Source organism: Heteronotia binoei, chromosome 7 (assembly GCF_032191835.1).
Source record: "Heteronotia binoei isolate CCM8104 ecotype False Entrance Well chromosome 7, APGP_CSIRO_Hbin_v1, whole genome shotgun sequence".
Taxonomy (NCBI): domain Eukaryota; kingdom Metazoa; phylum Chordata; class Lepidosauria; order Squamata; family Gekkonidae; genus Heteronotia; species Heteronotia binoei.
The window spans coordinates 87458228-87483613 of NC_083229.1; the positions used below are offsets into that span (position 1 = coordinate 87458228).

Here is a 25386-nt window from a genome sequence, read left to right on the forward strand (position 1 = left end):
TCAGCCTGCTGCACTGAGCATTGCTGCAAAGTAAAGTGCATCTTTTACGCTTCCCCCCAGCAAACTGAGTACTCATTTGACCAATCTCAGAAAAATGGAAGGCTGAGTAACCTTGAGGCAGCTACCTGAATCCAGCTTCCACCAGGATCAAACTCAAGCCGTAAGCAGAGCTCGACTGCAGTACTGCAGCTTTAACACTCTGCACCATGGGGCTCTATTTGAATCCAAATTAGCATTTTCCTTGGTCAATTTCATCATCAATTTTCCTGCTGCATCAAGATTATCAACCTGTCTTCTGATTGCTGCCTGAAGACAATTGATAAGGTCTAAATAGGGCTCTTGTAGCTTTTGACAGACAGTTGCAAAACTATGGGCTAGCTTCCCTTCTGTAGGTACCTCGGCAAAAGCCTGTAAAGCACATTTAGGCACAATAGCAAGGTTTGTAACAGGGAGCCCAGTTTGTGTTTTAACAGTATTGAACTGTCCAGATTCATATAGTTGTTCAGCAGTATAAGCCGTATTAGAGTCAGCCAAATTTTTCCCTGTCAAATGTACAGGGCAAATAGACAACATTTCTGCCAATTCTTGGACATCTTCCAATTTAGCCTGATGAAGTTCCTTCTCCAAAACTTCACAGACCATGCCTCCCAGGGCGTTAGATGGTGGGCCCACAGGTGGATCTGTTGGTGGAGGAGGGGGAAAAGGAGGAGGAAGAAGGGGGGGGGTCAGGGGGCACAAGTTGAACACCAGTGCCTTTTAGGGGACAATCTTTGGAGAGCTGGCTTGGGTTAGAAACGGGCATACATTTCTTTACTGCATACCTGCATTTATGCCAGACTTGCAGCAGTTCAATAGAAGCTTGGGGCTCTGTGTGAAAGGTCTTCCCTATCTTCTCCCAGTCCCGAAGTTTAAAGGAGCCTCCCTTCGGATACCAGGGGCATTGCTTATTGATCTCTTGTAACAGAGACTTAAGTTGGCCAGAAGTCATGGACCCGCCAGACTTTTGAATCAAAAACTTTAACTCACCTAAATGTTTCTGCTCAGCCTGAGATAACTGTCCACCCATACTTACCAAATAAAAGGGGTCGTTTGAGAACGACGAAGAGTGCACTCAAGGGGCCTTTGCCAGGCGTTTGATAAGTAGGAGCTGAGCTGCTCAGCTGTGCCAGGTGATACCTGAAAGCAGGAGCTCTCCCTTGTCCCGGGAGCTGAGCTGTCCTTGCTTCGGTGAGCTGTCCCTGCTTCGGTTCGCCACTTGTTGGAATGAACCACGTGTTAAGGAGAAAATGCTTAGTTTGCAAAGCAAGCGGCCCTTATTTTATAGGGTTCAGGTCTCAGCTTAAGTCATAGCAACACAAAGATTCTCACAGGAAGCATGTAAAATATTCTGCTTCGCATGCGGAAAGTCCACAGTAGCTTAGCAAGTTCCCGAAATATCTTGTCTCAATGTGACTGATGTGAGAGCGTCTTTCTTTTCCAGACATTACAGGGTCTGAGTAACTAGGCTCATGACACTCCCACGCTTTTAGGGGTCACAGCAGCAAGACAGCATTTCAGCTATATGGTTCTACACTATTACAATTATATTTTTTAATTTGGAAGGACATGTATCTTTAGTTGTAAAATGCGTATGGGAAGATATATTACTTATTATGTAAATATGATATATATTATGTAAAAGTATATAATGTATACAAATGTTATATATATTATGTAAAAGTATATTATACAACTTAGAGTCTCAGGAGAAGAACATCTGATTTCCTCACTCTGGCCTTCATTTTCTTCTCAGTCTTCTCTCTTTCTTCCCTGCATCCTGCTTTTCTCCCTCTCTCTTCCCAGCCTTTTCTCCTTCCTCATCACCTCTTGCTCTCCCAGTTGCTGCTGCTGCTTTCTTCCAACTTTCTGTCCTGCCACGGTTGCTTAGGCAAAGGCTCCAGTGGCTTGGCTGCTAGGCAGCCGCATAGTGCTGCTTACTGTGAACTTGTGAGATTTCACAAGATCTGTCACCATTCTCCATTTTGGAGGGGAAATTTATTCCCCTTATCCTTTCTTTAACCCTGACTTTTTCTGCAAACCTGAGCATTCTACCAGGTCTGTAGAACCCCCCTCCCTTGCAATCTGTATATGGCCTCATTGTACAGATTCCCCTCAGTGTCCCTGCCCCCCACCCCCGCATTCTATATATATATCAAATAAAGGGTGCATTCACACTACACTAAATAATGCATTTTGCAATTAGATTTCTGCTATTTTTACACAGTAAAGATCCAATTGTAAAACACATTTAGTGTTCTGTGAATGCACCCAAAGTTACTGAGCACTCTTAGAGAGAGAAAAAGAGAGAAAAGGTCAAATACTTGCCCAAGTAGTCCAAGGGACTTAACCAGATAACTGGATAAATGTGCTTTAGTTGTGGTCTGTTCATATTCTAGAGTTTAAATAACATGCTGCCATTTCTTGCACCTTTTAGTGCTTCTTTCATGACTAAAACTGTGCCTTGTGGGAATGAGCTTCATAAGTTTCTGATCTGGGATACAGCGGGACAAGAACGGGTGAGTCTGATTCTGGTATCTTTCTTTAAAGGCCTTTGCATGCAGTGTGCACTGATTCTTACTACCCTCTTGATGGCAGATGCTATCATAATTTTTTGTAATAGCAGACCTAATGGTTAAGTGCTTGTTTATAGAGTTACAAAAGGGTCACTCACAGTCAGGTTAGGCATTTCAGAATGCTAAGAAGATTTGAACTTTGATCTCCCAGATCCTGGTCTGACATTCTGACCACTACACTTCTCTGTTCTGGAAAGTTTAAAGATCATGGGCATAGGGAATAGGAACTAAAAATGTACTACTCCCTGTTTTGTATGTCTCAGGCATGGGGTTAGATGAGCAATCTCGTTCTTCAGCAGTCAGACATATAGGGAAGTAGTACCAGACTGCTGAGGTTCAAGAATAGATGAACAGGAAGCTAGTCATAGAGCCTCCGTCCTCAACAAACTCTCAGTGTTGCAGTGTTGATGGAGAGGCTTTTATAATTTGTTTTATCCTCACTGGCATTCTTCACATAGCACCTAAGCTGTCGGTAGGTATTATTATGCCACCCTATTCTAAAGATATGTGACAGAAAATTGCAGAGCTGTATCCAAATTCTATGTCATGAAAAACTGGATTCTGCAATCTATATAACTTATGGAAATTTGCTTAAGTTTGCTTGTTTTGCACAATTTACTATTGTATATTGTATATGCTACTATTCATGGGAAGGAGCAAATCTTATGCAGTGTGATGGAAGTAAGCAAGGCATTGATCTATTCCATTGGATATGTTTCTCAGTTTCATCTTCTTTTTAATTTAATCAAATGTGGCTCTCTAAGAGCCAAACTATACATTACAGTTTTTAATACTGCATGTGTAGCTCCAAAATGAGGAATATAACTCCCCCCAGGACAGTTTTGGCTTGGGAAATTGGCAAGGGAGGGGAGGCAGGAGTCCCTCTTTCCGTCACTCTGTGGTCCCAATTTGAATTAGGTCGTGTGGTCCTTTAAAAGCAGTTCTCTGCAGCTACTGTGTGGTGGCAGAGAAAATGAGTCAAGTCAGGATTCCCTTGAATCAACACATTAAATAGCATAACATATAGTTTTGTTCCCAATTTCATGCCCATCCTGACAGCCGTGAGGATTAAAACCTTGCTTTCCTTTAAAAATAAAATATCAAAATGAAATCAGATGACTCTTTTTTATGTGACACATCCTTGAATGAAATCACAGATGCTTAATGACAAAGAAGCTGAATGTCATGCACTTTCTATATCATTTGTAAACTTTGCTTTCAGGGTCATCATACTTCTCCCTTAGAACTTCATCCTGCTAGTGTTCTTCTTTGTACTGAGAATTATATTATTAATGTTCATAGGAAGTTAGGGGGGGAAAGAACCAAGCAATGGATTATTTCAGAATTTATTTAGGCCAAGATATTAAATATAAGCTGATTAACAGTGCAGTCCAAAGCAGAGTTACACCCTTCTAAACCCATTAACTTCAATGGATTTGGAAGGGTGTAATTCGGTTTAGGATGGTACCCTGTGCTACTGAGTTGGACCAAATCAGCTTTAAATATGAGTATTTTGGATTAGTTAAGTTGAGAATCAGTTTGGCAGTATATTCTATCTAGTGCAGTAGATATCAATTTTAAAAAGTTATAGAAAATTCTGTGTTTTTCTGGTGGTGGTTTTTCTAGTTTTGAAGAAAGCTGAATGACAATAAGAGATACCTAGAGACTATACTATGCATTCTGTTACTCATTCTGATTTCAATACAGGTTACTTTCAAATATTTTTATAGCAAGATCGCAATTGTTTACTTGCTAAGTTCCTTATAAGTGTACATAGAGTTGTAGCCATGTGTCAATATTTAACATTTTCTATTCAGCCTTTCTCAGCTAGAAATGTCAGGAACTTCATGTCCTCCCCCCTTCCCCAATGGTTGGAGAGCAACTTTCATTAAAAGATAATCTTGACTCTTTTGCTTTTTTTCTGTGTTTGCTTCTTTTTAAAAAGAACATAATTTAAATGTACATATTAGTTCTGTTCTTTATGCTAGGTTAGCATTACTAACTTTGGATCAAAACCATAATGTTCAGTCTAATATATAACATCAAACAGTTTAGCAGTTGCTGACAACTGAATAATAGATATTAGTACTTGAATAATAGGTATTAGTATTTGTTTAGTGTCTTAAAGATTAAGATTGTAGATTGTATTTTCAAGTTTATCTCTCAAATAGTAAGCACTAAAAGCTTGGCATGCATTCAGACAGGCACTTCCATGATGCTTCATTTCATGTGTTTGTCCCTTGCAGGAGGCCTGGAAAATACCTGGGTGCTTGTCATTGGGTCAGTTTTATTATTAATAACACTAAGAGCCAATTTAGTATAGTGGTTAAGTGTGCAGACTCTTATATGGGAGAACCAGGTTTGATTCCCCATTCCTCCACTTGCAGCTGCTGGAATGGCCTTGGGTTAGCCATAGCTCTCACAAGAGTTGTCCTTGAAAGGGCAGCTTCTGTGAGAGCTCTGTCAGCCCCACCTACCTCACAGGGTGTCTGTTGTGTGTGTGTGGGGGAGATAAAGAAAATTGTAAGCTGCTCTGAGACTCTGATTCAGAGAGAAGGACGGGGTATAAATCTGCGGTCTTCTAAATTGGCACAGTTTCAGTCAGAGACCCTACATAAATGTAATCCAGTTTGTAGCCTGAGATGGAATTGCAAACACACACACACAACCTTTTGATCAGAAGTTAGTAGTGCCAGGCTAGCACACAGAACAAAATTAATATAAATGTTTAAATTCTGTTATTTTTAAAAGCTGGGCTCTCAGATGGTGAAGGATCTAGTTATGGCTTCTGCTAAAAGAATTTAGGACACACATTTACCAAGGTATCTTGGTGTGTGCTTTCACCAGTTCACTAATGAAGCAGGAGGGAGGTGACAATAGCTAGAACAAAGATAATATGAAATACCATCAAAATCTGTATCTCTTCAAGGAGGTACAGTTTCCTGCGGATACCACCTTAGGAAGTTAGCATCAAATGTGACAGCATTTTGGGCTGCAAAGAAGTTTGTAGGTCAAAATAATTAATAAACCACTTAGCTAATTTTAACATTTTAGACTGGAGCTGAATGTTAGGGGCGATCTGTGCCAACCACTGAAAACAGCAGTCCTGTGCCATTTTTTCCATCTTGTATCTCCCAGTAATGTTTAAGAAACGTGATGCAGCTTCAGAGGCTACAACTAATGAAATGGATCAGGGATTTTCTAATAGTGAATGTTACAGGGTGAGATGCTGCACTATTATGCTCTGTACATGAGAACCACTTGCTGGATCAGACTGGTAGTCCATCTAGTCCAGTGCCTCTGCTTCTGCTGAAATCTCTGGTTCTGGACTATGCAGTTTCTCAAGGGTTAGTCATCCATTTAGAAAATAAATCCACAGGGTCAATAAATACACAATCTCAACATTTTTCCTACAATTAAGCTTTTTATTGTGGCTATAACATAGATGAGCTTTTTGACTTTCATGGAGCAATTTGCTGTGTTAACTTGGTTTATTTTTCCTTTTAAAATACGTAGACCATTTGTGAGGCATTGCAATATAGGTTTATTGATATTTCCTAAACCTATTCCTAGGAATCTGCCTGAAAGGTTATTGATAAGTAATGGAAAATAATGTGGTTTTAAATAATTCACAGTTCCTTGATGAGTAAGAGCCCTGTGGCGCAGAGTGGTAATGCTGCAGTACTGCAGTCGGAGCCCTCTGCTCACGACCTGAGTTCGATTCCAGCAGAAGCTGATTCAGGCAGTCAGCTCAAGGTTGACTCAGCCTTCCATCCTTCCGAGGTCGGCAAAATGAGTACCCAGCCTGCTGGGAGGAAAGTGTAATGACCAGGGAAGGCAATGGCAAACCACCTCATAAAAAGTTCTGCCGTGAAAACATTGTGAAAGCAGCGTCTCCCCAGAGTCGGAAACAACTGGTGCTTGCACAGGGGACCTTTCCTTTCCCTTGATAAGTAAGCCCTGTATTTGTTTGAGAGCTATAGTAAAACTTATTGATTTGGTCTGGCCTTTGATATACAAGTTCAGTAGTAGAGCTCTTTATGGCCTCCTTGTGAGAAAAATCTATAGTCTTTCCTTTGCTGCATAGGATAGTTCTTACTTTGTGAAGTTGATGGACTGATGAAAATTTTATGAAATGGTCATGTGTTCCTTTGCTTAGTTATATCTATGGGCTTGCTGATTTCTAATGACTGAGCACTCTAATTTCAATTATGGACTTTTCTTTGATTGACTTAACTTTTTATCACCCTGTAAAATAGGCCCCCTTTCTTTTTTGACCCATTTTCAATGTCCTTTCCATGCAACTTATGAAGCAGGCTTTTCTCTAGGTGGCTTAATGTCACAATAAACTTGCTAGCCTTCATGGTGACAAAGACCTTAGCTGAGTCAGTAAAGATCTACAATCAAATTGTATACCAATAAATACTAGAAAATCTACTTTGGACAAGTGCTACTTTCCTCAGCTATTGATATGTTTTTGCCTCATCTGACCTTGTCCTTCCTCTTTCTATGTCTGTGTGGAGGGGCAGTCAATACTTAAAGCCTTCTCTGTTTGGAATAGCTGTTTAAACAGTCTGAACAATCTAATCCTCATGTAAAGAACTGTAATGTATGGTCTATCTTCCTTGATTGTTGAAAACTTTGAATGATCCAGGAGTAGCTAAAGGAACTGGTAAAAGAAATGTAAGATTCTACCATTTCCCCAGTGGGGCAAGTGGGGGCTTCCCTGGAACATTTTAAACTGGAGAAGTAGCAAACTGGGAAGGCTTAACCCCTCCCCACAATCCCAGTTTGAATTGGATCTCTGCACACCTGAAAATAGAATTTTAAAAATTCTGAAAGCTCCACATACACAACTCCGCAGCCTCTGGTCAGATTTGTCCCTAACTAATGCACTAACTTACATTTTTAAACCATAAGTTAGGAGTTAATACCTGACAGTTATAAAATCCATGCTTATATTGTCCATGTTAGAAGGCGGGCTTCCTGGAGGCTTCTGGGTTACGTCATCTTGACTTCGGGGGTGTCCGCAGATCGTCCTCCTGCGGCACCTTTGAATCAGGAAGACTTTGGAGGAGTTTTTCTTTGGCATGGGACTTGTGTGGGAAGTTAGGGGTTCAGTGGCGGCTGCTCCTGTTCTTCTTGCATGTCCTGAGGCTTCACCGCCATGATAGCTGGCGCAGCAGAAAAAGATGAACGCCCTACTGCTTTTTTCCGCTCCTTTTTGATGTATCGCTTTTCTACTTCTAGCATGGCAATTCTACTTGGCAAGTAAGTGAGCTTTCAATACCACTGGCCAATGGGTCGTTTTACATAACAACGAGCAGGCAGCTCAAAGGAAGGGATAGAGGCTGACTATACGCCTACTTCTCCTGCAAATGAAGCCTCGAAAAGTCAAAGAGCAATCTTAAGTATCAGTAATATCTTGAATTGGATTGAATACAAATACTTAAATCGACCCAGATTATAATTGGACATATGTTAAAGAGACTATTATTTGGCTGCAATATGATCTGAACATAAATTAGATACATTCTAGAGAGATCGGCCCCTGTTGTCTCACTGCAATTGAAATGATAATCAGCTGGAGCTGATTTGGAATGACAATTTAACAGGATCTTCAAGCTACTTTTCAACTTGGATTAAGAGACTGAGTTCGCTGACAGAGAAAAATGGCACTGCCAAGCAAAATGTTTTATAAAAAAGATATATTATGGAATATTACTTCTCTGAAACAGGATCTTGGCTCATTAATGCAGCTGATTAGAAAGCAAATGGGAGCTTTTATGCTGAAAGCTAGAGAACTTTCAAATCTACATGAGCTGAGTGCTAAAGAGATTCTGGTGACGTCTGCGGAATTAGAATGGGAAAGTGATCCACTCCGAAACGAACAAAAGAAAATGAAAATGGATCCTTATGATCAAGTTACAAAACAAGACTGGAAATCAAGATTGAGTGAAGTCATGCTGAGAGGAAGAAATGGCACAGAATTCTTCTTCCCGTTATTGAGTGGGCTGGCCACATTGAGAAGAGAGAAGGTGCATTCCAGCCAGCAAATTAAGATGTGGAAATCTTTCAGGAAGATGGACTCTTGAACTTTTCCCTCTTTGTGGATAGTTGGATATGGAACTCTCAGTAAGAACTGACATGCGATTATAAAAGGCAAAGTGTGATGTCTGGGTGGGAAGAAGGATTCTTAAGTTCTTGTTTTTCTTGTGGGTAAACAAATATGGAATTATTAATAATGAACTAATATGTGATTTTAAAAGACCAAGGAAGATTCTAAGGAAGGAAGGGTTAAAATTTTAGTTAAATATACAGTCAATCTGGATCAATGCCAAAGAGTGCAGACAACACATTTATTTTTTACATAGCAGATTTATTCTTAATATGTTTATTTGGTGAAATTGCTCATATTGATATAAGAGTTGGATTAATTGTTAAAAAGGCAGATAGCACAATTATTTTGTAATCTGGCAGATTTGTTTTTAATATGCTCCTTTGGAGAAACTGTTTATACTGAGATAGACAAATTATTATCTTGTATCTTTTAAATTTGTTAAGGATAAAGATATGATTTTTATGTGCTTATTTTAATAAGGATATTGTTAAACCAACAAATTAGTTTGTGCTTTTAACATGGTTAAGCTAAATCAGCCAGCTTTGTGTTGAGATGGCTTTTAATTTTTTTTATACTTATTTGTGTTTAAGAAGAATTGTTTAGATTTATATTGCTAGTAATAGTTTAGTAAAAATTTTCTATAATGAAAGACAAGGATGGTAAAATATATGGAGAACTTCATACTTTCAGGTAGAATGATCTGGGTATTTTATTTGGTGGTAGAATTATAACTGATATATTTGTACTTTTCTTTGTTTCTGTTCTTCCCACTCTGTACATGCCCTTTTCCCCCTTTGCTCTTGCTTCTCTCTTTTGTAATTAAAATTAATAAAAATTATAAAATTCAGAAGGCAGGCTTCCTTATTTCCTCAGATGAACAATTTGATAGACGTACGTTCTGAGGAACCAGCATCAGTGACCTGCTTATTAAGACAGATTCTCTGAATATAAATACCGCGTGGACCATAAGCACTCATGAGCAACAATTGAAGCTCTGAGATTTGACAGCGATCAAACTAGCATGCTGATGTCTAATTAGTGTGTAGAGGTTAATAGTGGACACAATCCACTTAGAACTTCTGCACAAGCCTTGTTGAAGAGACCAATCAAGCAACAGGTACTGTGCTTTTGTAGCACGGATTCATTTCAGTCAGTCAAGAGATCACCTCAAAGTTGGCTCTCCAATATAATATGTAGTTTCACATGACGTGACAAAAGTGTGTATCTCCATCTTTCGTCAAAAGGGTAAATTACTTGTGAAGTCACAATTCAGACCAGAGAAAGGGAGAGAGAATTTAACTACTGAACTCCACTTGGTTTTGCTAATTCAAACTGGGTTTTCTGCATTGTTAGCATTTTCAAGAACAACTTTCCTTTTTCCCATTTGAAATACCCTGCATTGATGGTTTTGATTATTGGGACTGAGAAGGGGTTGAAGAGTCGAGTGCCCTCCCTATCCTGGTGGCTCTAAACAAAATTCACTTTTATAGACCCACAGTGTCTGTGATCTTCACAGTGTCATTTTGGGCCATGAAAGCTAAATTGAAGATCTGTGACTAGATCTCCTGATGTGCTTTCTGACTCTAAAAACAGTAAAGGGATGTTTGAAAGATAAATATTTGGGTTAGGTCTGCAACATGGGGTCTCCATATTACTTCTTCCCAAATTTTCCCCAAACTATCTCCATCTGAGCTACAGTTAATACTGGTAGGGAAAGGAGACAAAAGTGTTTTGGACTAAACATTAGGAAGAACCAAAGATTTCAGGTTTTCACGGCTGGTAACATCATTAGGGTTTGTAGAATCTTTCGGGCTCAAGTGCCGTGGTCTACTGGAGAAAGTTTTTCTTCCAGACGTTTCATTCTCGGCTGCGGAGAACATCCTCAGTGGCGTTGCAGCCGGAGCAGGCGCTCTGACCTTCTTGGCTGCTGTGCATTGAGTGAGGCCAGGGCTGCTGGAGAGCTGCTATTTCTAGGCTGGAGGGGGTGTGGTGAAAGGGCAATAGGTTTGTGGATGTGCCCATTGTTTGGTGGGGCTTCCTGGAAGGGTAATCATAAGGAAACTGGATCCGCCACATGCTGTGCTCGGCCAAAGATATGAGAGATCCACTTTCAACCCCTGGAGTCTACAAAATACCCTGCTCCTGTGGTGCAGTCTACTTTGGCATTACCCAACGCAGTATCAACACCCGCCTCACCGAACACAAGAGACACTGTCGTTTGTTTCAGCCAGAAAAATCAGCTGTAGCTGAACATGCACTTCAAGAAGGAGACCACGTCATCCACTTTGAAAGAACTGAAGTCCTTTCTACGGCCTCACATTATCATACCCGCCTGAACAGAGAAGCTATTGAGATTTACAAACACAAGCACAACTTTAACAGAAAGGAAGAAGGCATTTCCATCCACCAATCTTGGTATCCAGCTCTGCAAAACACCCTACAGACTATAAATTGCAGAAATTCACAGAACAACCAGTACATTCCACAGAACAATCAGCACAGTCAACAACCATCTTCCTTATCTTCACACCCCTTCCAACCCTCCCAGCAATTAACACAGAACAATGGTCACATTCAACAGCCAGTTTCCTTATCACTACCCTTCCAGGAAGCCCCACCAAACAATGGGCACATCCACAAACCTATTGCCCTTTCACCACACACCCTCCAGCCTAGAAATAGCAGCTCTCCAGCAGCCCTGGCCTCACTCAATGCCCAGCAGCCAAGAAGGTCAGAGCGCCTGCTCTGTCTGCAACACCACTGAGGATGTTCTCCGCAGCCGAGAACGAAACGTCTGGAGGAAAAACTTTCTCCAGTAGAACACGGCACTTGAGCCCGAAAGATTCTACAAACCCTAATTAGGAAGAACGTCCTGACAGAGTGGTTCCTCAGTAGAACTGGCTTTTTCAGGAGGTGGTGGGCTCTCCTTCTTTGGAGGTTTTTTAACAGAAGCCATCTGACCACAATGCTGATTCTGTGAATTAGGCAGATCATGAGAAGGAGGGCAGGAAGGGTTTAGTTTTCATGGCCCTTTCTTACATGCCCAGGGAAATGCTGATCACCACTTTTCTCCAGGCCAGTTTGGTGAGGGATCCTGGAGGTTTCTTTGCCATCTTTTGGGCATGGAACAGTGGTCACTGGGTGTGTTTGTGTGTGTGGGTAGATATGTGTATGTTTCCTGCATTGTGCAGGGGATTGGACTAGATCAGTGATCCCCAACCTTTTTGGCACCAGGGACTGGTTTAGTGGAAGACAATTTTTCCATGGACCGGGGGCGGGGGGGGAGAGAATGGTTTCGGGATGATACAGTTGTGGCCTTTATTTCTGTTATTACATTGTTATATATAATGAAATAATTATACAACTCATGGCCTGGTTGCTAACAGGCCATGGACCAGGACTAGTACATAGCCTGAGGGTTGGGGACCCCTGGACTAGATGAGCCTGAGGATCCCTTCCAACTGTATGATTCCCTCCCCCCCACCCCGTAACAGAGCTAACTGCAGCTGCAAAGCCAAGTTTTGATTAGAATAATGGTATTGGGGGGGGGACTCCCCCCTGTAAATCACAATCCACATTTTCCCCAGTGTCTGCTTTTTAGGGTCAGAAAATTCATCCAGTATAACTTGATGTTTGGCTGAAACACTGCAGAGTGCAGTTTCTAATCCGGTTTATTTTTATTTTTAAAGTAGCTTTCTCTTCAAATGGTATAATTATTATATATTGTAGCATTATATGTAAACCCTCTCTTTGGTGTTTTTTAGAGAGTTTACCCTCCCTCTAGTTGAGAGACAACCCACAACAATATGGTGCTTGATACAAAAAGAAAAATCTAACTGGCACTCTGCCATAATGATGGTAACAATCAATTAAATAAATGGACAATGTGTTTGTTGCCCATTAATGATACCCCATAATTTGTTGCCTGAGGCAGACCATTTCATTCACCAAATGATAATTGGCCATCCCCCTCTATGTTTATGTTCCAGTACAAGAACCATTTAACTTAATCAAAGTAACAATGAGTTAGATAACACAAGGCCCTCAGGCTGTCTTTGGTAGATCAAAGTATGCATTACCATCATGTGGTTGCTCATCCATGGGCCATTCTCATTTTTTTGAGAATGTATTTCCTGTGGATTTGCTGCTTCTTCTTAGGATCCTGATGCTGGAACAAATGAAAATATTTTTTAAAAAACCAGGGTAAAGCCCTGACCTGGATAGCCCAGGCAAGCCTGATGTTGTCAGATCTTGAAGCTAAGCAGGGCAGACCCTGGCAGGTACTTGGAAGGGAGATTTCCAAGGAATACCAGGGCCAGGATGCAGAGGCAGGCAATATCAAATCACCTCTCAGAAAATGTCCTGGCTCCGCTAAAGTCACCATGACTCTCAGGCTTGCAAGCACACACATATCTACACACACAAATACTAAAACAAAGGTAAACATAACAGTGTTTACTTAGTTTTTTTATATTGCACAATAATTGTAAAACCAACAGAGAAAAAAATTGCACGTTAAAGTTTTTGTTGAAAATTGGACATTGTTTTCTAAAAATGCAATTTTGAAGACATGCAGTTTTTTCTTAACACGTTGAAGGAGAGTGACTGATATTTTGTGTCATTTTGGTTGGCCCTGATAGAGTGTCATGATGTAGATTTGGAGGGGGGGGATTTTGTATGGGCCAATATGGGTTACATCTTTTGTCTGATAAAAAGTCACATGAAATCTTATGTTTTGCCACTGGTTAAATCCCAGATGCTTAGCATATTCTCCTCTTCCGAATTATATTGCTTTTGTAAACTAAAGCACTGTTACTTGAAGTAGGAAGATTTGCAGTTTAACTCAATGTCCGCCGCACAGAAGAGCTAGGAGTTTAGGGAACAGTGATACAATAAACAAAACTGAGGCAGAAAGACAACAGAAGGCTGTGGAGAACCCTAGACTCTGGGACCATGCAGCGCAGTTCTACTTTGTGTAGCCTAGGGTCCAAAAGTATAAACACCATACATTGACAGCATCTAGGATTACGGGTACTCAGAATACTGTAAAGGCTTTTTACACAGTGAGGGAACTAACTATATAGCCACTGAGTTGTAGAATATGTAAAGAAGGGGTTTCTAAGACTTAGGAAAGTAAGAGCTGTTGAGTCATGAGTGTGAGTGACACTGTAGACCTATTTAATATAAGGATATAAGGATAGTCTGGCAGTTAATATCAAATAGTAACGCTATTATAATTGGCATATCCTAGGACCTGGCAAATCCAACTAGGTGAGTGACAAAGAAATTTCACACAGCTAGATTAGCAGATGTAGGCTTTAAGTAGGAAGGATTTGGACTCTAAAGTGGGATCAAATTTTTGGTTTTATGATTGGGACACGGCTAAATGCAGAAGAAATTATGAGTTACTGTCTTTGGATGGCAGCTGGTTTATGGGAGTGAAGAGAGAAGGATGTTGAAAAGGGAAAGCTGCTGGGAATAAAGATGGTTTGGGGGGCATGATGATGGACACAGTGAAACAAAGCATGTTGTTTCTTTTTCAATTTTTTTGAGCATCTTCATGAAAAGCACATTCAAGGAACAGCAAAGGCTTGAGGATCAGTGGTACAGTTATTTGTATGCATGGAATGATATATTATTTTGCACATTTTTAACTGTTTTCATGTAATGAAGTTTGAGTCCAGTGGCACCTTTAAGGCCAGCAAAGTTTAATTATGGGTATAACCTTCCATGTGCATACACACTTCTTCAGATGTATCTGTCTATTATCTGAAGAAGGGTACATGCACACGAAAGCTTATACCCTGACTTAAATTTTGCTGGTCTTAAAGGTGCCACTGGACTCAAAATTTGTTCTGTTGCTTCAGACCAGCATGGCTACCCACCTGAATCTAATTTCAACTGTATGCAAAGATTCAGCTTTATATGGCAATTTTATAAACATAATTAAATACAAAAAATAGTGTTCCTTATTGTGTTTGGCCTTTCAAGGTTTTTAAGTTGCATGTTATTCTGATTTGGTCAGGCCTCAAATTCAGTGGGAGCTCACAGGAGCACAGCTTCTGAACCTTTCTGAGAGTTCCACCTCTTCCTTCTGAGAGTTCCACCTCCTTGTCCATTGAATAGTTTTGCATCTGCATAACAATCCTTGGATGAGCTCCACCACCTATTTTTCTACAAAATGACCACTGGATTTGGTTGAGAGATGTGTCTGTAACTTTACCACACATAATCAGAGTTAGCTTATCTTTTAGCCCAGGGTTCTGGATATATAGAATATACAGAATGAGCTTCTAGAACAAAATTTTGTCACAGATCACTCACAAAGTTGTGTTAAGTGATTCTAACACAATATGATAAACATTTAAATTTCTGTTACATGAGACTTTAATAGTTTTTGCTTAATGTAGCAATTAGTAAATAAGATTAAATAGCATAATGTAATCATAATACTTTTTGTTAACTTGTACTAATGTAAGAATTCAGCTGCTTTCTTGTAATGTTTCTGTATTAAATTTTTCATAGTTTCACTCATTGGCACCAATGTACTATCGTGGGTCAGCAGCGGCGGTTATTGTATATGATATCACCAAACAGGTAAGCTAGCCAATCACATTTATCTTATCATTAGTATATAGGATACTCATACTGCTATCCTAACAGCACTTCCCCAAAAGTAAGCCCTGTTAAATCCTATACCTTTAAATTAATTAAGCAACAATTTTTAGACATCGGATTGCAAAAATTACAACCAGCTCAACTTTATATTTGCTAACCCATCATGCTTGATCTCACTAATCACATAGGATGGCTTGATATCTTCATAATTTTGATACTCCTCCACAGCGTGAAGCCTTTTTATTAGTCAGAGTTAATACATTTCCTTCCAGGATGCTTTATGGCAGATCCTGAGGCAAGAACATTTCTGCCCCTGTGGTCTTAATTCCATAGATACAATTGATGATATAATGGTAGATTGCCCTTTGTACAAGTCCCCTTGGGAAAGATTGCTTTCAAATTTACTATCTGTTAAAAGATACTTGAGTAACTATTTGAAATGTCAGTTTCTTCTGAATGATTTAGTTCCTGAAATTACTAATGTTTGAGAACTTGTGAAAGTTCTCAAAGTTCAAGGAAATTTTAAATAGAATTGTTTTATCCCATTTAAATTCTTGTTTCGAATATTACACTTGATATTTATATATCATGGATTGGATATTTTATTTATTCTGAGACTACTGATATGCCAATAAAGGTCAATGAATGAATGAATAACCTTTAGTGGGATTTGGAGTAAATCTGTTCAGGATTGCTGTCCCATCAGTTCAAAGATTATTCGACCAAGCATTGTGTGGCTGCTACCTTTGTATTTTGCCACTATTTTACTGTCAAGGTTAATGAGTTTGAACAAAGATTGGTGTATCATGTTTTTAAAGATTTTATTAAAAGCTCTTTTCTGTCAGTCATTTAAACTGAATCAGACAAGTATGACTGGAAGGGAAAGTTAATGCAGCTTACCATGCGCTGGATTGTGATTTTCATTAAAACATAGTGAATTCCTACTGCGATTATGCATATTTTAAATTCTGTATTGGATTACAATTTTATAGATGATATCTACGGTTTGGATGGAATAAAACTCTTTTATAAGGAGTTAATTTTCTAATATCAAATGTTATTTGCTATTATTTTCAAACAGCAAATGTTATTTGATGATGACAAATGAAAAATCAACTATATTCTGGAAAACTCCCCCTCTGGAGCAGCAACTAAGATATCTTAACTAGTGAAATGGCATGACTCTATCTTGTCCCATCTGTTGGTCCAAGAGGCCCAGTTTCTGGAAAGGAAAAAAGACAACATACTTGTAATAGTGAAAGAACAAGATAGTTGCATAGCTGTCCTAGCAAGACCAACTCTGGAACAGTGGGAGGGGGAGTTTGAGGATCTCATTTCTCATCCAAATCTCCTAGTTCTTTAAAGGTTACTGCACATTTTAAATACCAGTAGTTGATATATTGTTTTGAGCAGACTTCAGAGGATGGTGGAAGACAGGAGGGCCTGGCATTGGGTTGTCCATGGGGTTGCAAAGATTTGGACTCGACTGTGCAACTGAACAACAAGTTATTAATATAGTTGACCAGTTACAGTTTAAATAAAAATTCAGTTTCATGTTGTCTTAAGATCTTTGGATGGGAATGAGGTGCACTGTTCACAATTGACGCAGCATAGGAGGCCAGCTGGACATCTTACTGTAACAGAGAACAGACAAAAACACATTTTAATTCATTTGCAGACTTCTTTTTGTTTTGATAGCTGAATCTTGGGCTATTCACTTTTAAGACAAACGAATGTAGTGATGGGGGGTAGTCCATAATCAAATTATGTATTCTGGAGTTTAATAAGAAATCTGTTTGATAAACTTACATGACTAGGTAGACATTTAATGAATGGGTGAAATAAGTAGCCAACAATTTACACCCCAAACAAATTGAATCACATATTTAGTTTTAGCTCAGGAGTATCAGCACATTAATTGGAGTATTAGCATAATGAAGTATTGCTGTAATTGCCTTCCTGCACAGCAGCAGTGAGCTTTATGGAAGTTGTGGAGATAAATTTATTTGCATGAAGACCTGTGCTGATATCTAGTGCTAAGAATCCATTGATTTCAGTAGCTCACTAAATGGGTACTTTACATTTGAACAGAACCCTCCTTTTTAATAAAGTCTATAATCTAGAAAACTGTTACAGGAACACACAAGAAACCTGGTCAGAAGTCTGTTGTTTTCTGTCCACATTGGCACTATAGAGGAGAGATAATGAACAATCCAGAACTTTTACCAGACTGATATTTTGTCACAGAATAACATCTGAAAAGGGCTAAGGATTTATTAATCTAGCAGGATATCTCAGTTTTTAAAAACAGCCATTCCCAGTGCTACATCACAAACTGCTTTTGAATCTTCTCAGGCAGTAATTAAAGCAAGTTTGAAAACTTAAATAGTTGTTTAAAAGTATGGCTTTGTGTGGCATGAACCAAACCATGAAACAATAGGTGTCATGAATTTTGCCCTGTTTGTGGTCCATGAACCAAAGTTTGTGAAGGGTCTATCACCATGAACTTCCACAAACTTTTAAAGCAGTTCATGGCAGTTCATGGATAGAGCAGAAAGTGGGCGTGGCTGGCGTGTGGGAGTAAGCCATGTAAGCAGCTGCCTAAAGCACTGCATGGTCTATAGCAGGAGTGTCGAACTCATTTGTTATGAAGGTCGTATGTGTACCTATTTAAGATTAGGTAGCAGAGATATGAACTATATAAAGGACGCAGACAAACACAAAGGTTTTTTAAAGAAAAAAACTTAAAACATGCTTAAAAATTCGCACTCATTGGTCTTAAAGGTGCTTTCTTTCATGGGATCCAGGGAACTAGACAAAGGAAGCTCTGCCTCTTTCCTTCCTTCCCCAGGGGACCAGGAGAGGGAGGAGCCTCAGCCAATAGAAGGAAGAGAGGCTTGGCTAAATAGCTCTGCTGTTCGATTGAGATAGCCTGGCAAAGCAAGCTATTCCTTCCCTCTTTCCTCCCCAAGGGAGGAGCCTCAGCCAATGAAGAAAATAGTCTTTGCTCTGCTGTGTAATTGAACAAGCTTGGCAAAGCAAACTGTGATGCAGAGGGAAGCAAGAGAGAGGGAGAAAGAAACAGATGACAGCCAGTTGCTTAGGGGCCTAATAGGAGCCCTCCTAGGGCCTGATTTGCCCCCAGGCTGCATGTTTGTCACCTGGCCTATAGGGTGCCACTAGCTCTTTCTCCCCACATGCCAGCTGGACCCGTGTGGCCTCTTTCTCCCACCAGAGACTTGGGCAGAGGAAAGAGGCAGCTAGACCTTGCTCCTAGGCTGCCTTCCCTCATAATTGAGACAGCCTGAGAGCAAGGCAGAGGCGCCGCCTCTTTCCCTCATCCGAGACTTTATTGCAAAGTGGGAAAGTCAAACGGGGGGGGGGAGTGTTTGCACAGTGGGCTCTTCAAGAGGAACCCATTGGGCAAACGGGGCCATCTGGCCCTGCTCAGGTTTCCTGCAATGTGGGAAAGTTGAGTGGGGTTGTGTGTTTGAACAGCAGGCTCCTCAAGAGGAGCCTGTTGCTCAAACGGGGCCATCTGTCCCTGCTCAGCTTTCCTGTGCTGCTAGAAAGTCAAGTGGGGGGAGAAGCGTTTGCATGCAGGCTCCTCAAGAGGAGCCTGTTGTGCAAAAGAGGCCATCTGGCTCTGCTCATCTTTCCCATGCCACGGGAAGGTCGAGTGGGGGCAGTGTTTGCACAGCAGGCTCCTCAAGAGAAGCCTGTTGCACAAACAAGGGCATTTGGCCCTTCTCGGCTTTCCCGCACTGTGGGAAGGTCGAGCAGCAGTGGCATTTGGGCGGGCACTCGGGGCCCTCCCCCACTGGAGGGTGGGAGCAGAGTTCACTTTGTGGTTTGGCCTCGAACCAACATGAACCACATTTTTCTGGTTTGTACGTGCCTAATGGTATGTGCAACATTCCAAGTACAAATACTGGGAGGGAGGAAGCGTGAAATTAGTTATCCAGACTGTCTCCTCTTATTAATTTTTAACAATATGTTCTGTATATATGCTTGTATATGTATTGCCACTTGGTCTGAGCTTTTGGAATAGCTGGGTTTTGCATTCAGATAAAGAATTTTTGCATGTGGCATTAGGGCAGGGCTTTTTTTGAGCAGGAATGCACAGGAACACAGTTTTGCCTGGCTTGGTGTCAGGAGGTGTGACCTCATATTCAAATGAGTTCCTGCTGGGCTTTTTCTACAAAAAAAGCCCTGATGAAAGGTAATACACCAATAATCAGCAAATGATAGGATGGCCTCTCAGTCAACGTTTTGAACTCAAGCTTAAAATAAACAAGAGTTGCCTCGGTTGTGAGATAGCAAACTCTGTTAAAATAAGCTGAAGCTGGGTACTGGCAGCTTGCCACTTTCAGCATCTACGTATGTTAAGAGCAAGTGGTGAATTATATATGTATGTGCGAGAAACCACTTAGCTCTTCAGTTCTCTTAAAAATGTGTTGTTGGTTCAGTTGTGATTACTTTGATTTAACTCGTGTATATTATTTCCAACCAACTCATGCTGATAATGGCATTTACCATACATTATCTTGTTTGGTACTTTGGAATGCTCAGCCCATTAAGGATTTTAGTATCTTATCTTCTACAGTTGGTTTTAAAAATACAATGCATGCTTTCTGAAAGATCTTTGCTATTGCCTTATATGTTTAATTTAGGATTCATTTCATACACTGAAGAAATGGGTGAAAGAACTAAAAGAACATGGTCCTGAAAATATTGTAATGGCGATTGCTGGAAACAAATGTGATCTTGCTGATATTAGGTAATGTATTGAAGTTTTGTCTTCAAATTACTTGTTCTCCCCTGTGTTCTTCTACAATAAGCAGGTGCAAAAGAGACAACAGAAGATTTTATAGTGTAAGCCTATGCAGGTTTACTTACTTAACAGTAAACATAGATAAGAATGCATTGTATTAATGCATTTTTAAGAATAGTTACACCTATTAATCTGTTAATGTTAAACATTTACTTTAGAAAGGTGTAACTCTGTTTAGGATTGCAGTGCCTTATGACTGCATTGACATAAGGTCCTACGAAGCTAGTAAAATAATTTATCTTGACTTGAAGTTCTGTTTTTATTTTTTTGGTGACTGGCTGTAATAATCTGAGGCAAGATAGTGTTTCACAGTTCAGTATGGGGAAACGTCTTGAAATCCTGTTTATAGTTTAGTGAAATTAATTGTGGTTAAAATCACTGCAAGTTTATGGCAATGTTTTGTAAGTCAATTGGTTTGTTGAAAAATTGTGCTGTTACTGACATTAAGGTGACACATTCCACAAATCAAGACCACACTAAACCAGCAGTTTACCACAGTATTAGATAATTTACAAGCTCTTTGCAAAGCCAAAAATTGCCTGATTGACACTGGAGGGCTACTGAATCAAAGATGAGTGCTCCAAGATATAGCATTACAGTCAAATTGTTATGTGATTATAAAGATATTCAGATTATTTAATTTCACAGTTTTACAGGTATTAGGTAACAGACTCTGGGAGTTTTGGGAGATCTGGCCTAGGGTTGCCAAGTCCTATCTTGGCTTTGGTGGAGGATTTTTCTTGCTTGCACCTTGCAGGTGGAGCGCATGACATCACCTGGAAGTGACACCATTGCTCTGGGCACATCGCGCTAGGGACGCTCTAAGATTCAGGTTAAAACTTTATGGTCCCTGGCACAATGTGCCCAGCATGATGGCATCACTTCCGGGTGATGTCATCATGCCAGGCACGTTGCATGATGACAGATCTCTTTGGGGGCAGGGATTCCCCTGTGGCCCACTCCATACCAGCGTGTTGGGGGCTCCCAAACTGGGGGAAACCCAGCTCCCAGTGGGAGCTTGGCAGCTCTAATCTGACCCCTTTGTACATGCCACAAGACTATATTATAGACTAGAAGGAAGTTGCCTTTAGCTTTTCAGATCCATGTGGGATTAGATATTGTCTAACAGTTACATTTACTTAAATGATACTATTCATTTAACCATTTTGTGTAGTAAAATCCATATAAACCAACTTTTCTACTTGCTATGGGAAAAAACTTTGCAACAGCCAAAATACCCTGTGAATCCACCTTAGACAAAAGTCTACCTAATTTTTCTTCCTGTGATGCACCTGCCATTCCACCTAGGGATGGAATAATTGACAAGTCTGTCTGCCTAACAGTTATGAGATGCTATGTGGTGACCACTGTGGTTTTATTATATTTTAAAAGATCCATATTTTGCATATGAACTTCACAGAAAACAAGTGACTGAACGCTAGCTAGATGTTTGCACTGGGCTAGGTCTCCCAACTGTAAGCCAATCATCTCACTTGGTAATTTGTATCTCTGCTTGCTTGTAGTTTTGAATATCAAAGTGGTTTGTGTGACAGTGCAGTCGGAGTTATACCCTGATTAGCCCATTGTCTACAATGGACTTAGAAGGGTGTAATTCTGGTCAGAATTGCACTGCTGTTCTCTTCCATATTTGAACTGACTTATGTACATTGTTTGCAACTATCAGTTAAAGCTGATGGAATAATATGATAAAATTAAGGGTGCTGTTTAAATAGGTAATTCACTGTAAAGCTGAACACACAAGTCTAGTTGTACCACTATTTGTGGACTCTTTTCTCTCCTTTTGGATAAAAACCTTAGTCCTTCAAAGGTGAATGTTCAGCACTCAGCATTAGGAGCTCTCACATTCAGGATGATCTATTTGGACAAACAGGTTATCCAGCAACTGTATGCTTGGATTCTATATGGATCAGAAATGTGGGACCACTGGGGGATTCAGCTGACCTTTTAAGAATGAAATCCTGGGGAATACATAGGGATCTCAGAAGTATGCATTCTATCTTTAAAAAGAGGTTCATCTATCCCTCTCCATTGTTGTCTTCTGGAGTGGATGAAAACTTACTGTTTTATTTAGCATTCCCTCACTGACCCTCCTTCCTGTTTATGTATTCTGTTTATTTTTGTTTGATTTGTTTAATTTTTGTTTTTATTGGCTTTATAATATATATTTTTAAAAGCTTGCTTTTGATTTGTTTGTTTCCTGTCTTGGGGACCATAAATTGGGTGGAAAGGCAGCATAAAAATGTTTAGATAAAATAAATAGAAGAGATTATTTGTAGCCAAAATAATTATCCATTTATAGTGCACCCGTTGAGCCTTTTCTTGATTAGCATACCTTAGCAGACTAGAATATTATTGGTAACCGGACCTTCCAAAGGATATAGTATAGTTGGATAGGATCCCTTTATTGCCTTTCTGAAAGAGTTGAATGTTGATACTCTTTTTCTGATAATCTCCCAGATTATCTTTATAAATCATACTACTATAAGGTGCTGTTCTATTTTGGGAACAAATTGGTGACTATGACTTAAGCATTTGTAAGCAGCAATCTACAGTTGTATATCTAGAATATCAGGTGTAAAGGTGGTCTCTGTAAATGGGATTATTGGCAAAGCACCATGAATGAAATGCTTTTGGTTCTTTCCATTTGCTTCATTTAGCTAATTTAGATTTATTACTTTAATGTTCTCAGACAGTTGCTTTACTCATAAACCAGAAGATTGTTACAAATTGCAATCAGATAACAGAGTAAGCCATGGGCAGCCCAATCCAGACATAAGTGGTGGCCAGCCATGGCGTAGCTGCCATGCTGCTAGTAGACTTCTTGAAGACTTCGGCACACTGGAGCATGGGAAGGGGAGAGGTGTAGCTTTCCGTAAAGGAGATGGTCGCCATGGCAATGCCGCTGGAATAGGCATGCAAGGGAGGTGAAGTCAGCCGGAGGAGAGGGCCAGCCAACCCAGCCCATTGGCCAGTCCTGGCACATGCGCCACAGCTCAAAACAGTCAGGGATGGGGAGGAGTGGCCCCAGAGAGGCTGATAGCCATACCCAAACCGCCCCCAAACAGAGAACGGAGCCAATGATGGGCAGACCATCAAAGGCAAAGGAGAGACGTCCCACCAACATGGGGAGGGAACAGGAGTGAGGCTGGGCATGCGTGCATGAGAAGCCTGGTTTGGTGGCAAGGCGGGGGCGAGACAGGCCCGCATGGGACCATGGAGAAGCCGTCAATCCCCTCAAACCCTCCTGCTGTCAGAGACTCTGTCAATGGCAGGCAGACAAGCAAGAAGTACCAAGTGCAGGAGTTCGCTGTCATAGCGCCTTGAATGTGTGTCTGGGAGTGAGCAGCCCAGGAGCAGACACCCTCCCACTCAGAGACCCCCCTGTGCTGCCCTGATGCCCCCTGCCATGTGCATGGAACACCTCCCCCAGGGGCCGCAGAACTCAGAGTGCGAGTGCATCAGTCGCAGAACTCTGAGTCCACTTCATCAGCCCCCCCCTTAGTGCCCTGCGCACAACAGCCCTGTGGGGTCAGGTAGGCTGTCAGCCCGGGCAGACTAAGGGGGAGCACTCCCCTCCCCTGTCCAGCCACACGAGGGGCAGCGTGGCGGCTCATAGACCGTTCCTCCCCAAACCAAGTCTGCCCACCCTCCCAGGCATTCCCTCAGAGAGACCACTGATGGGGGGAGGGAGCTGCCCAGGGAACGTGCTGCAGATGCCAAGCAGGAGAGACAACAGAGGGCACAGCTCAGACTTTATTTTTCTGGAACAGTGTGCAACAGTCTCCCTGGCACGCGCTGGGCAGTCTCACCGTGGGTGGGGCTCCATTCAGAGCAGCGGGCAGAAACAGCTGAGGGAGTGGGGGGCAATGGAGTGACACACACAGAAGTCTCTGTGTTGGAGACCCACCTGCAAAATGGAGACAGAGATCAAGAGCACCTGCAGGGGCGGCGGCTGGAAGAGCAGGTTGTGTTTCAGCCAAGCACTCTCTTAAAGAAACAGTCTCTGACCTACCTCCCCACATCGGGGCAGCTGCCACACTCACACACACCCTGCCCTTCCAGGGGTTGGGAATGCGGCAGAGAGCAGACCAAGGGAAGGGAGCAGGCGGCAGCACAGGGGAGCGGGATCAGCAAATGCCCCCTGCCAGAGCCCACTGCCTGGTTCAAGTGCCAAAGACGCTCGCACACCAAGCGGTCGAGAGCGAGGGAAGGGAAAGGCTGTGTGGGGGGGGCAGTGGAACTTACCCAGCCATGGGCGACAGTCCTTGCATGCAGAGCCTCCAGGAGCCCGGAACCTGTGGAGACCTGGAAACAAAAGCAGTTAGCCCCAGGGGAGAGACCTCTTTCTCCCCCTTGCAAGTCAAAGATACTGTCAAAGCAATCACACAGTGCAAAACCCATCACCAGCATGCCTGCCTGTCCCTAAGTCTGTATGGCCGGGAGCTTGCCGCCACAATTTCCCGCCACAATTTCCCTCCACGCACTCATCTCCCTAACAACTGAGTTGTGCGAGGCCAGAGTGGAAGTATTTCTAGGAGGGGGGAGACCGCGATTGGGTGCTGGAGAGGGGGCTCGCCAGGCCAAAGCGCAAGGGGATTGGCGAAGTAATCACGCTGCTCGCTAAGGGGTTTGCGAGCTTCCACAGCGGCAGAGGCGACCTTTGTTTTTGGTTTCAACGAGTGCCTATGGGACACGCTGTTATTTTTGCTGGCGTGACGTTACGCCTCTTGGGGGGGTGTGTCATGGGCCAAACTGCTTAGGATGCAGCCTAAGCCTGGCCATGCTCCCAACTCCAACCCCTCCTCTGCCTGAACACCACACTCCACCTCACTTCTGCCCGCGCTCGGACGCAGCCCTCAGGCGCTGCTGCCCTCGGGTGGAGCAGCGCTCTGGCAGCCCCCCGCCCACGTATCTCTCCTCCACTGTGGCGGCGCCGGTCATAAGTCGGCACACACCCTTCCTGCGCCCACGTAGTGGCTCGTCTGCTCCCAAAAGACTTCCCCCCCCCCCGGATTGTGCTGATAATCTGTTAAAATTTAGTGTGCCGTGCTTCAGCAAAATGAATTGGGTTGGTGCCAAAACTCATGGTAGAAAGCCACTAAATGCCAGTTCATAGAGAAGTATTGGCACAGGAAAGCCTTCCATATACACATGGAAGATTAATCTTATTGATTGACTTT

The 25386-nt window shown here is 41.7% G+C and overlaps 1 protein-coding gene across 1 annotated transcript in view; it reads left to right on the top strand.

The window, feature by feature from the left end:
• RAB31 (RAB31, member RAS oncogene family) overlaps nt 1-25386 on the top strand; it is a 69348-nt gene that overhangs the window by 30640 nt on the left and 13322 nt on the right. Inside the window, exons 3-5 of the mRNA XM_060244015.1 lie at nt 2474-2555; nt 15259-15330; nt 20025-20131. Coding sequence (XP_060099998.1) covers nt 2474-2555; nt 15259-15330; nt 20025-20131 — 261 coding nt within the window. The remainder of the gene's footprint in view (nt 1-2473; nt 2556-15258; nt 15331-20024; nt 20132-25386) is intronic.